This window comes from Prionailurus viverrinus, chromosome F1 (genome assembly GCF_022837055.1).
Source record: "Prionailurus viverrinus isolate Anna chromosome F1, UM_Priviv_1.0, whole genome shotgun sequence".
Classification (NCBI taxonomy): Eukaryota; Metazoa; Chordata; class Mammalia; order Carnivora; family Felidae; genus Prionailurus; species Prionailurus viverrinus.
Window position 1 is genome coordinate 21,042,981 of NC_062577.1, and position 13,673 is coordinate 21,056,653.

Genomic DNA, 13,673 nt, shown 5'->3' on the forward strand with positions numbered 1-13,673 from the left:
TGTTAAGGTTGCAATGATCCAGACTCTGTCTTCCCTTGTGGAAACCATTACAACCCACTAATCCTGCTTTTAGGATATAGAGTGAAAGAAGTAGATGACTGTGGCTCCTATGGAGCCACCCAGGACAGGGGTGATGACATACAAACTCACTCCCCAGTTCTGTCCCCAACTTCTTTATAATGCAGAAGTTATTGTTTTGGTCTTGCCTCAGTTTCCCTATCTGTAAGAGGGGAGGATAAGATGGGTCACTAATAGTCGTACCCTCCACCCAGGGTTGAGAGAATTGCATGATAAGATCTCTGAGACCTTAGAAACACCACAAGTGTCCTCAGAAATTAGGGGAAAAACAGAGACAAGTGAGTGACTGAGTTTTTGTTTAAGCAAAAGTTAACAGATTGCAATGTTGCTATTTAGCATATGTTTCTATCTCTGTATTGACAGCAATATGATTATGACAGCAGCACCATCAGGAAGAGGATATTTCAAGAGGCACTGGTTCAAATCACACTTCCCACCGTGCAGAAGGCACTGGCATCCACATGCAAACCAGTAAGGAGATGAGTTACTCCAGAGAGCATACTTTTATTGCTATTAAGTTCAAGCAAGTCCTTTTGCTATGATGTGCTTACAAACAGTAGACTAGACCCGAGAGGGGTCAGCAAATTTTTCTATAAGTGGTCAGATAGTAAATATTTTAGGATTCATGGATCATAGTGTTTTGTTGCAACTACTCAGCTCTGCTAAGTGCAAAAGCAGACATAGGCAATACATTGACAATGGGTGCTTCTGTGTTCCAATAAAACTTTATTTGCAAAAACAAGCAGTCATCAGATTTGCTGACCCCTGACCTAGACAAAATCTCAAAGGTAATGATCTGACTCTGAGCCAAATTTAGGCTTGCCATAGAACACCTGAGGACACCAGGCGTTCTTCATCATAGTATGACTCTTGGGAACCACATGTCCTCTGAAACTTGACCGCTAAATCCCGAAAAAGACCTTAAGAAACATGATTACAGAAGGGTATTTTTTTCCTTTAAATCCAGTAATGTTTGTTTGGTGAAATCAATGAAACTGAAACCACTTAAAGCTGCTACCAGTGACAGCCATGATTATGAAGGTGTGACTTAGTCTGCAGAGCAGAGTAATGAACAAGCTGCCTGTGGAGGCTGGTTCAACATCTGGGTGCAAGTTCTGGCTCCTCCATATATTGGCTCTGGGGCCTTGAGCAAGTCACTTTTCCTCTTCCTTGGCCTAGATTCCATCTTCTAGAGAATGGAGATGACATATTTTGTGGCATGTTTCTTAAGATTGAGGAGACTAGAATGATTTGATTAATATTCGGTGAGTGCTTACCATGTTAAACACTTTGTATGGACTATCTCAATAATTTTCATGACAACTCTAGGAGGAGGTGCTATTTATATCTTCATTGTACAAATGCGGAAATCTGAGGGATTAAGTCACAGGCCCAAAGTCACAGCTGGTAACCACCAGAGTTTGATCTCAGCTCACACTTGCTAATAACATGGCTTGCACTCAGCAAATGGTATATTTACAGTAAATGGTATATTTACTACTATTACAGTTTCTACATTTTAGAAATGATATATGAGCCTGGACATTATCAATGCCTTCTCCCTCTTGGAGCAAATCATAAAGAGCTTTTTAGAATTTAAAAAGGGCTTTGGGGTAGCTTAGAGGGTCTCCAAGAGTTGGAATATTGAAATCCTTTGCATAAGCTATTTTACTGCAGAAATTTCTTTGGTCATTTTTATATTCTGTAAATGTTTTTTTTTTTTTTTTTCCCTTTAGAGTCTTGGCATATCTAGTACCCAGCATTTATTTCTGGGAGTTTGATAAAAGTCAAAGGAGTAAAGAATCTGTCCGTATGTTTGGCCCTTGGCCATATGTGGATGGAAAAATGCTGCCACCCAGAGGATGACTTAGTCCACCTCTAGTTGTGTCTGTACACAGATATTCTGCCTAGGGTGTTTTTCTTCTTCTATCCCAAAGCAATCTGGGTGCCTCAAGGCCACCTTCTCCAAGAAGAGGAGAAGGGTAAAGAAAGTCCCCTTTTTCATCAGTTCCCTTTCTCCAAGCATCAGCAGAACTGTACCCAATCTATAAAATGCTCTTATGATTTTTAATCAAGAGAGATTAGTTGCAAAAGAAGCTGATACCCCAGGTTTTCAGTAGTTAAGGATATTATTCCAGTGCCAAGAAATTTCCTAAAATCTGAATTTGCAGAATGGGCAAATTTGGGAATTACTTGCTTCATTGAAGGATTCTTTATTTTACTAAAGCATGGTCCTTTTGGTTCTTTATATCACAGCTTCCTAGATCTGTGGTACTCCATTCCAGCCGCACATTAAAATTGCATGGGAAGCTTTAAAAAAAATTCCAGTTCCTCAAGACCCAACCTCAGGGCTTCCAGTTAGATTGCTCCAAGGAATTAAACATACATTATCGTTTAATCAGTTCAATATAGAAGACCTATTTTATAAAGCCGGACATGTCATGACAGTATAAACATCCCTAGAAATTGTTCCTTTCCACACACTTATTTAGCCGTTTGAAATTTTAAAGGCCTGCTGTTTATTCCACAAACATGTATTGAATATGTATCAAATGTGATCCAGGCACTGTGCTAGGCCAATGTCCCTGCTGTCCTGGAGTTCATAGCCTAGAGGCAGCTGACAGGCATGGACAGGCATATAGTATGCCATGTGATGAGCACAGCAGTGGCCTTATGGGGAAGAGCAATGGCCACGGTTCTGAGCCGGGTGCCCAGCTCTGCTTATGGGGTCAGGGAGGATGTCCCAGAGTCATGTTTTCACCTAGTCCTTAGGCACCAGTCAGGGGAGTAAAGAATGGGAGACCACCTAGGGAGATGAAAGGGTGTTGCAGACATGAGCCTGTGCCCTTCGCTTTGCAGAGGAAGGGAGAGGCACAGAGCAGTGACATGATTTGTTCAGGTCCCACAGCTAATCCAGGGCAGTGTCCAGCCTCCTGGGCAGTGCTCTTTCCACACAGTTCTCGTCTGTGTGTCAGTCCTGCCTCACAGACCCTCTCAGGGTCATGGAAGCTCATGCCTTTTCAATCCTTTGGCTTTGCTCTAGGGCGGATATAAAGGGACCCCATTATCACCTGTTGTGACCTGGTCCCGAACAACAGGCCCCCAAGTCCTATAGCACTGAGTTGTCTGCATGTAGTGGCTTCTGATCACCTACTGTAAATCCTGTCCCTTCAGGCGAAAAGCATCAAATCCCGCTGCTAAGGCCCTGGCCCTTGGGGCCCTTCCAGCACCATGAGCTGTAAGGATAACTGAGTTCATCACTGGCATGTGATTTGGTACATTTTGATCCCTTCTGTGTCCTCATGCTGATAACTGGGATATGATTTGGTACATTTTGACCCCTTGCTGTCCTCAAGCCATCTGGAAACTCTCCGAAAGCAGGAAGGGTTAAGGGCTTCTGCATCCTGCCTAGGTTTGTCAATGAGTGTCAGGGCCAGTTGGAGGGATAGAAGAGAATGTTCCTGAAGAGCTCTTGACTAGAGATTCCCCACACCTGAAAAAGGCCCCATCCTAATAAAGTTAAATATCTAGTCCAGGGACCCAGGAATTTCACTTCTAGGTATGAACTTAAGATAAATAAACCCCTAAATCCAAAAAGATCATGCAAAGGATGTTTATAGCAATTATATTCATAACAGTTAAAAATGGAAAAATCTCAACACCATCAATAGGAGTATAGCTAAACAATTTTAGTCCACCCATATAGTGAATGCCTTTAATCAATAAAAGGGAGTGAGCTACTGATACAGGCAGCAACACGGATGAATCTCTAAGCCAAATACACAAGAAGATATGATGCAATTTATATAAAGTTCAAGAATTAGAAAAACTAATCTATTGTGACAGATATCAGAGTAATGCTTATCTCTTGGTGGGGGTATAGGCTAGAAAAAATGCACAGGGTGTTGGAAATTTCTCTGTCATGATCTGGGCTATAGTTACGTGGGTTTAGTTAATATATTTAAAATCACTGAGATGCACTTATAAAATGTGTACATTTTACCGTGTGTAACTTACTTGGTAAAGTCCTGTTGGAGTTTAAAAGGAAAAAAAAAGAGGAAGAAGGGAGCATTTTGGTTGTGATGAAAAAAAAGGAGGACCTTGAGACCCACTGACCCACCGACAGGACTTTGAGATGATCAAAATCTGTGTGCGCAGTCCAGGAAATGGTGCCTTGGTGCCTGGGGAAAAGGAAGGGAATGACCAACGGCTGAGTGCCCCACTCTCCGAGGAGGGGGTCATGAGTGGGAGCCATACTCTCTGTACCTCCTCTACAAATTGCCCTCTCATGCCTTGTCCTCTGTCTTCCTATCTCTCACCCTCCAGGAGCTCCAGAAATACGAGCAGTTCATTTTTGCAGATCACACCAATATGATTCACGTTGAAAATGTCTATGAGGAGATTTTACATCAGAGCCTCCTTGATGAAACCCTGAAAGGTAAGGAAGATGTACTTGGTGCCGAGAGTGGGGACACCAGATAGATGGGAGTACCCCTCAAAGGGGACCCAGTGAGGCCAGTGAGGTTTCTCAACAGGGATGAAAGGGGAAGAAGAAATCGATACTGGTTTGTTGGGGAGACAGAGAGGAAAGAGAGAGGGATACTGACCTTGACTGAGGTTCATGGTTTGGCACACACTGTGCTGGCCCGTTAGATATTATTTCTTTGAATATCAATAAGAACTCTGTGAGACAGGAATTTCAAGCTTCATTTTTCAGAGAAAACCAAGGTTTGGGGAGATTAAGGCTGGACTGTCTCATGAACAGCTGTCTTCCTCCAGTTGCTCCAGACAGAAACAAAGGAAAACAGGTGCTTTTAGCCACAGACTCACAGCCCCTCCCAGAGCCAGGAGGAGGTGAATCCAGGAAAAAGGGCTGCCAGCTGCTCCCTCAGCACATTCCTCACCTCCCGTCAGCTGGACAGAAGCAGACACGGGGTGCCGACACAGTGCTCCATGTCCACTATCCGTGGACTGAGGCCTTGCTTGTGATGGGACCATGGACAGGAAAACTTTGATAGAAATACCCCGGACAGGGCCATTCCCTGAAACCATAGGCCTGAAACGTATCTGGTCTTCGTGGAGAAGGTGTTAGTATCCCAAAAAACCCTCCACAAAGAAAACTGGCCAGGCACAAGCCCCAGGTCACAGTAGCCAATCCGACGAGATAAAAAATGTAAAGATGTCAGCACAGTGTGTGACAGGAGGGGCCCGCTCAAGGCCAGTCCACCGTGGCACCTTTGAGCCAATTAGGAAATGGCTCCCATTCTCCAGACACTTGATTGCTCTCTGTCAAAAAATTGCCGTGATACACTGATTTTATCACAGTAGGGTGCTCTGCTGCTAGGTGCTGGAGAATTTTGCTGACTACACAAATCTGTGCTGATCCTGGAGCAAATGGCACCCCCTTGATTGTGATCCTTTTGGGCACTATACAACCGGCACAGCTGAAGTCAGTGTCAGTGTCAAACTGTCAGTGAAGTCAAACTGTCAGCCGCTGTCATTATTTTTACTGTTTGTAGTCCTCTCAAGGCCTCTAAGACTGAGTGGATGCACACAGGTCTTCATTCTAGACACTACACATCAACAGGGCTCTCTCTGCATGCTCAGTATGGAGTACACATTACACATTCAGGACTAGACTGGGAGGTGAAGCAGAGAAATGTCAGGCCTGCCCCTGCACTGGGGCCTCCATGAGTGCCACAGATGATACTGTTCTACACTGCGAGCTCCTTGAAAGCAAAAGCCGTACTTTATTCATCTTTGGATTCTCAAAGTCTGTCCCATCGTTGATGCCCACTTTGAAAAAATGAATGAGCAAAGGAATGAATGAATGAACACTACAGAGGTCCAGAGTTTGGAATGAGTTTGTGGGCTTTTGGTCGTCAGGGAAGGACAGCTGGAAGAGGGTGAACAAAAACTGGAATTTGAAGTCGAGAAATGTATGTGGATAGCCAGAAAAGCTGGGAAGGAAGCTTGGCTTCTGGATAAAATCAGAAACCCCAGGGTGGCCAGGGCAGAGTGTTAATGTCATGTTTTGTGTTCTGGTCTCTCTCAGTGATAAAGGAAGCTGCTATCCTGAAGAAACACAACTTATTTGAAGACAACATGGCCTTGCCCAGTGAAAGCGTGTCCAGCTTAACTGATCTAAAAACCCCTGCAGGGTCAAACCAGGCCAGCCCTGCCAGGAGAGCCTCAGCCATTCTGCCAGGAGTTTCAGATAGTGAGACCCTGAGTAATGAAGTATTCCAGGAGTCAGGGGAAAAGAAGCAGCCTGGGGTCCCTAGTCCGTTGGCCAAAGAAGAAAGCCTTTCTCTTCCTGTACCCGACCCTCCCCCGGGTGAGAACGGACAGGTGATTATTGCAGGCATGGATGGCCCTGTCGTAGATCTTGTGGCTGCAGAGGACATGGCAGGAGCCCTGGGCACATGCTCACCAGAGCTGGAGTTTGGAGGGGCTCCTGAGGGTGGAGAGCCCACCTGCGAAAAGCCAGAATCCAGCTCTGCCTCAGGCTCCTTAAAGGAGCTCAGAAATTTGTTGACAGTGACCATTGAGGTACCAGTGGAATCTGCCACCCTTGAGAATGAAAAAGATACAAACGAGGAGATCCTTGTTCCCCAAGACATTGAAAAATTAGAGGAAACGACTCAGATCTACACAGAGGCCGGTCCAGCAGCTGCCTCCAGCCAACACAGCTGTGAAGAGAATGAAGTCAGTGAGAGGGAGGCCCATTCTCCCCCTCCGGAGGCGGAGGCTGGCAGGGTGGAGTTGGGGGGATTTCTGGAGGCTCAGCTGATCTGTGAAGGGCTCACCCAGGGTGACAGCCGCCCAGACCCCACAGAGCAGCAAGCAGAGGCCGGGGAGCCCGCTGAGAGCGAGCTCACAGGCAGGGCTTCCAGACTGGAGGCCCAGGCTGTATCCACTGTGGAGGGTGAGGCCGGGCAGCAAGCAGATTGCATTTCCAGGGCTGACCACACGTGCCCCAGTGAGAGCCAGGTTTCTGTGGAAGAAGTGGTGGGAGGGAATAGCAGCATGGCCCAGGCTGCTGCCAGTGTGGAGACAGAGCAGATTCAGGCTGCTGGTGTTCATGAGTGTCAGTGGGTGGTGGAGAATGTTCCAAACATCGATCTGCTAGATTCACAAGACGTCGGGGAGAATACCCTAGGGCAACCCTCAGAAGAGTGAAAGGGGCAATTTGGCATAAGTATTTTCTTTGCACAAACTCAGCCAGAGGTTAATGGTTATGGGTACGCTTAGGGGTTACACGCAAGTTGCTACCATAAAGAGCAAACAAACAAACAAAAAAACAAAATTAAGTACTTAGTGTGTGTAATGAAACCAGAGGCTATGCACACCGGGCATGTGCACTGAGGCAGACCTTTGTGGAATTGAACAGTTCTACCATGAATTACTGCGTTAGCATTTTAATAGGAATTACAAAGTAATGGAGTGTTTGGGGTGAAAGGCAGCTGAGGGTGTCTAAGGGAAGCAGTGGTGTTCCAACAAAGATGAAGGAAACAGTGGGAGCACGGTTGCCAATACACTGCACATTTTCCTCTAATGCACTTTAAGGCTTTTTAATTTTGGGTAAGAATGCAAATGTATACTGTAAATCCAGCTTCACCGTCTACTATCCCCACTTCACTGTCCCCGAAGGACTCAGCATTCATCCACAGTCAGATCGCAGGAAAGGGTAGGTGGCGAGCACTGGTCACCCTGCTGTGGGCAGTCCTACAGCGCCTGAGACATTATGCCTGAGAGAGCCCATGGGGAGCTGAGCAGAAACAGAGGAACGTTGTGGTCTGTGGGACTGTCTGAGCCTGTTACTAATTCCGCTATCAATGTCTTGTTAATTAATCGTGTTGATTCTTATTAATTAATCACCTTTTGGGGAAATTCAGATGAGGCAAGAAAATTTCCTTGGCATGTGTAAGCCTGAAAGCATTCCAAATTAGTCTTAGAATGTGCAGAGAGAGCTTAGCTAATTACCGAGTGTAAAAGACTACCAATTAAACAAGCATTATTTGAAAGCTACTGTATGCCACGTGCTGTGCTAGGCATAGTAATAACAAAAAAGAAGAAGAAAAGATAAAGGTGCTTTGTCTAGCATAAATTAAAAGGCCTATGGGAATTTAAAGAAAAAAAAATATGTCCATTTTCAAACCATGACAACTTTCTGTCTATCCATTCAGCAGTCCTGGTTCATTCCCAGAAGGGGAATAAGGTGAATAAATGGGGAAGGAAGGAAGAAAGGAAGGAAGGAAGGAGAGAGAAGAAAAAAGAAAGGCAGGCAGAGAGCGAAAGAGAGAAAGAGAAAAGCCAAGTTGTACAATATCAAATTCCAAAGATGTCACCCCAAGTGGAAATCATTTGTTTGATCATGCAGCAAGTTAACTGAGTCCCAATTATGTCCCCGGCACTGGAGATGCTGTAGTGAAAAAGACTCTGTTCCTCTCTCCCAGAACTTATACCTTAATGGAAATAGACACAGATACATCTTCTCAATGGATCATGACCAATGATAACTGTTAATGTTAAAGGACTTACTTGCAAAAGATTAAAAAGATGTGTTCTAATCTTCAAGAAAATACCATGTTATTTTTTAAAAGCTTCTGGCCCAGGAACTACCTGTTGATACTTCCTTGCATAAATTTTAGCATTAGATCCCAACATGCTGTCCTAAAAGCCTGTTTTGATCATCATCAGCAAATTTATATCAGTTCTTTTATCCCACAGTTTAACTATTTAACCAGGAATTAAAATATAGCTCTGTCCACCTCCCCAGGAAGAATTTCTAGGTTTCTACATCACAAAGAATGAAGAATAATCAGTATAACTATATTCTCATATTGAATCATTATAACTTCTCTTAGAGTGTTTAGATCTTCACATCTATGAAGGATCTCCTGGTAGGGAAAGAAGGCAGAGGCCACTCCTCCCCTGGTCCCCTGCAGTACCCAGTGTTCACTCATATCCTTGCATTTAGCATAGAGTATTGAAATTCTATTTACTTCCCGTCTTTTCCGGGGGCCCCTCTGCTCAAGGACAGAAACTGGGGTTTATTAATCATGTGTGCTTCCTGCTAGGGAGACACAGCCTTGAGTAACGGCTCACTGCCTTCTCAAGCCACTTTCATATCCCTAGTGCTGAGCATAAGCACTGGCACGCGTCAAGCTGCTCAGGAAATGTGAGAACTGAACGCCCGCCACGCTGCTGTGCCGGGGCTATCTGGGGCTTGCTGTCAGGCAGGGAGACGTTTTTAATTGGACTTTTTGCCCTTGGGGAGTCTTCCCTTAAGGCGAGTCCAAAGTCCAAGAGGCAGACAGCCAGATGGTCAGATGTGCTGCCCAGTAAGGCCAGGAGCCAAAGGAGCAGTGCCCAGCCCCACCCGGGACTGCCCTTCTCTCTCCAGGAGACGTCAGTGAGCAAGGAGGTGCATGCGCTCAGTACGAGCCCATGCTGGAGCTTCCCACCTTCCTCCCTTTGCTCACCTCAGGGCTTCTTGGACCCCTCGGAAAACTAAGAGATTTTTCCAACCCTAAAGAAAGTACATCTCACTGCACTGGATGGATGAACATCAGTGACCTCTCTTTACCCATCTTGTAGGCCAGAGGGTGCTGGGAGGATATAGCTGACAATACAAATAATTTTTCTGTACAGATTTCACAAAAGACAAGTCCACTAGATTAAGCGGGATGATTGTTCTGTTTGAAGGTGGAACAGGAAACTAACGTTCGTTAAAAATATTCCTTATTCATTTCAACATGTCGAATGGCATAGCTCCATATTACTATGAGCTTGTCTTGTTTTTAATAGACTTGTTCATGTTGATTTAGTGGTTTCCAGGTTAGAGCAAGGTTATTGTCATTTAAATGAGCAGCATGAAAGGCTTCTGCAGGCTGCTCTAGGGATCTCTCCTATGGGCAAATCCATTAGAAATGCATAAAACCTCAGGACATGGTTTTTGGCAAAAATCCCATGACTTTAAATCAGCTATGTTACTATTGACCTTTTACAAAGAGAATGTTTTCCTTGAAAAAATTTGGCTTGTCATTTTTTCCTTTGCAGCTTAGAGTGGAGACAGTGGTGCCTTGAGTCATGCAGAGAAAACTCTCTTTTCAAAAAAAAATATTTTGGAAACCACAAGGATAAGATTCCGACCTGTCCAAAAGCTTTTATAAAGAGGCTGAGTGTGAGGAACTGCAGGTCTTTGGGCCTGATCTTCTACATTTTATTGCAAAGATTCTCAAGTCTGGTTTTGTGACCCTCCAGACTGGAGTCGGTGATTTCAAAGGGTTTCACAGTTCTGCCAGATGAGTGTGATTTTCATTCTTTATAAAAAGTGCTAAATGCTATCTACATAGCAATTTTACTATGGGGAGGGGAAGGGCATTACTGATTAAAGCAATACAGATTCAGTAGGTTAAAAAAAGTCAGCTACGTGTGTCTTCTTACTTTACCCAGGGTTTGGGGACCTGCCTTCTGAAGTCTGTAACTTCAAGAATAAAATCTACACTGTGGATGGGTTTTTCTGGTCACTATATAAAGCAAATAAACTTAAAAGCACTTTGTAACCACATATTTACTCTGCCAAGTGCCTATATTCCAATAAAATGTTCATCCTTGAAGACTTGTCCAAATGTCATATTTATTTAGAATGGGGGTGGTTTCATCTTTTAAGCAAACGTCATACTCGAGCTGGGAGTAACACCCTCAGATGGAAGAGTGAGTCACTATTACTGTATTATGGAACTTTTCATTTTCTGTTGTCAGAAAGGAGTCCACAGAGAAGTCACTTAATGTCAGAGGTAATTATGCTTTGAAAATTAGGCTTATTTCTCTAGGAATAATTTCTCTATGTCTGTAATAATGGGCAATTACTCTTGATGTAATTGAACTACTGTTCAAACAAATTTATCTGCAATGGGTAACACTAAGCAAAACATTCATTCTTTCTACAGCCATGCATAAAATAATATTTACTCACCAATATCCACAGTTGCTCATTCCTCCATGAATTAATTCATCCAAAAAATAATGATTCTGTATTTATTATATGTAGGCACTCTAGTGGGTACTGGAGAAACAGAGGTGAACATGATGGATATGTCCCTGACATCCCCAAACTCAAGTTCTCAGGGTAAACATGGCCAGGGAGAGCCAAGAATGGGTATTTGCTTCCTTGCCTGGTGTAAAACACCTCTCAACCTTCGCCATAGTCTTCCCCTTTCCAAGAACTTCTGCCCCTCTTTGTCAACCTGGCCAATGCCCACTTTTCCTGTAAGAGTCAGGATATGTCAGGACAAACCTCCCCCCACCCTCACCACAACCACGATAACACTTTGCTGAACTGTCACCCTAATTTACTTGCCCACTTCTGGTTGTTTTCTCTTACTCTACCACAGCCATCTACCTTCTCTGTCTTCAGTCTTTGTGTCCCCAACAGAGCATACCTCCCTGTGTACAGAAAATGCTCAATAAATGTTGAATGAATGAATAAATATCACCAATCCCAGCAATGGTCTAAGAAGCTGGCAACTTTACTCACCCTTGGCCTGTTGAGATAGTTCTGTTTTAGTGATGGAATTTCATCCTGTGTTTGTGCACACCTGTCACTCTGGGAGAGGACATCAGAGCCAAGTTGCCCCCAAATCAAGGTGGCTAATATGAAGCACTCCTAGTTTTCAGAACACTAACCTCCACTGGATTTTCTGAGGTCCCTATGAGGTCAGCAAGGTAAAAAGAAGTTTACTCTTGGATTTTACCCAAATCTGCGAGACATGAGCAAATGCCCAACTAATTCATGGAGAGCATCTGCCTTCGGGCAAGCCTTCCTCTTGAGGTTGGGCAAGGAGCAGGAAAGAAGCTGTGGTCCCTGCTTTTAGGGAACTGAGTCCAGTTGGGAAGACTGAGAAGCAAGTGGTGGTTCTGCAGGCAGAGGAGGAAGCGTTCTGGCAGCACAGATAAAGGGCAACTAAAGACTCTACTCAAGCAATTTGAGATTTGGTTGTTGAACCTATTGAGACTGCCCTTTATTTCCTGCTTTTATTTCTTCCCTGTCATGGACTAAAGTCCAGACTCTAGCAGCCTACAGATGAAGAAAATTTTTATCAAGACCCCTTTCCATCAACCCCTATCTGCTCTTTTCAGGAATCTTGAGTCCTCTCTGGATGCTGATCCACACCTTCTGCAGATCCATTGTGGTTTACTTCATGGAATCCAAATTAATGGATTATTAATTTCCCCCTCTGGTCTCTACACAAAGGGATACACACATGTAGTAGTGAGGCCTCTCTTTAGCAATTCTAAGTAGAACTGTTGGGGTAGGAAAGTGGGTGTATGTGTTGGGGAATTCTTACAAGGTACTGAAGTGATTTTCAAGCTAAGGGGTGGCTTTTGGTAGATAACACTTAAAACCCCCTTCCCTCCTTGCTCCCACATTCTATGCTGCTTCCTGAATCATGTGGGGGACAGTTTTTTTGTACGTTGGTTTGAGAGAGATCATGCGGGGGAAAAAGGATGGTATTTTCATTTCTATCTGTTGGAGGCTTCAAGTTAAACCCATGAATTTTTGATTCAGGCCCTAGAATAAATGATGTTTTCCATGTACCATCAGGATTCATTCATGGAGTAATTTTTTCAAAAAAATATTTTTTTGATATCTACTAATGTGCTGTGGACTCTGCTAGGCCCTGGGAACAGAATGGCAGACAAAACAATCAGCGCCCACACCTACTGCATTCAGACGGTGGGTTGTCTTTTTTGCCCTGACGAGTTGTATTACTCAACTTAAGCGAAATACTCTTAAATATAAATGAGCCTCTCCACCTTTCAGATCACATTTTTAGAATTCGTCACTAAGGTTGCTTATAAATTTGACTTTATGAGAAAATTGTATGGCTGTCAACTTACTGTGTGAACTTGAGCTAATTACTTACACTTTATAAAATCAGTTTGTAAAATGGGAATGATAACACACACATCACAAGGTTATGATGATGATTAAAAGAGATAATTTGTAATAGATATTTAAGCACATATGAACAAAATGAGACTCAGAGAAGTAACTTCCTGAAGATTACACAGCGAGTAACTAATTGAACGAGGTGCATCGTTTAGCAATTGCTGCAAAACAAAACCACTGCAAAACTCAGTGGCTTAAAATAGGGATCATTTATTATTGCTCAGAAGACTACAAGCCAGGAATCAGTAGATAGTTCTTCCGATCTTGGATGGCCCTCTCAACATGTTTGGAGGCTGGCTGTATGTCAATCTTGCCCAGTGGGGTTTGGGACATCTGGGCTCTACTCCATGTGGTCTCTCATCCTTCAGCAGACTGGTTCAGGCTCATTCTTGTGGTACAAGCAAGGTTGAGAGAGAGAGGGAAGGAGAGAGAGAAGGAGAAGGAGGAGAAATAAAAGGAGGAGAAGAAGAAGTAGAAGAAGGAGGAGGAGGAGAAAAAGAAGAAGGAGGAGGAGGGGAAACAAAAGCTTCTTGAGACCTGGGCTCAGAACTGGTGCAACATCCCTTCTGCCTTACCCTATTGGTCAAAGCAAGTCATAAGACTGGCCAAGATTCAAGGTATGGGAAGAGCTACA

The 13,673-nt window shown here is 43.9% G+C and overlaps 1 protein-coding gene and 1 long non-coding RNA gene across 3 annotated transcripts in view; one reads left to right on the plus strand and one right to left on the minus strand.

Annotated features, from left to right (window-relative positions):
- The window catches only part of NIBAN1 (niban apoptosis regulator 1), a 151,584-nt gene extending 140,881 nt beyond the window's left edge, over positions 1 to 10,703 (plus strand). The window contains exons 12-14 of the mRNA XM_047840839.1: positions 442 to 549; positions 4,405 to 4,516; positions 6,134 to 10,703. Coding sequence (XP_047696795.1) covers positions 442 to 549; positions 4,405 to 4,516; positions 6,134 to 7,260 — 1,347 coding nt within the window. The 3' untranslated portion in view covers positions 7,261 to 10,703. The remainder of the gene's footprint in view (positions 1 to 441; positions 550 to 4,404; positions 4,517 to 6,133) is intronic.
- A 2,546-nt stretch (positions 10,704 to 13,249) lies between these two features.
- The window catches only part of LOC125155481 (uncharacterized), a 28,942-nt gene continuing 28,518 nt past the window's right edge, over positions 13,250 to 13,673 (minus strand). For both annotated transcript variants that reach the window (XR_007148243.1, XR_007148242.1), the window contains exon 3: positions 13,250 to 13,427. This is a non-coding gene — a long non-coding RNA (uncharacterized LOC125155481). The remainder of the gene's footprint in view (positions 13,428 to 13,673) is intronic.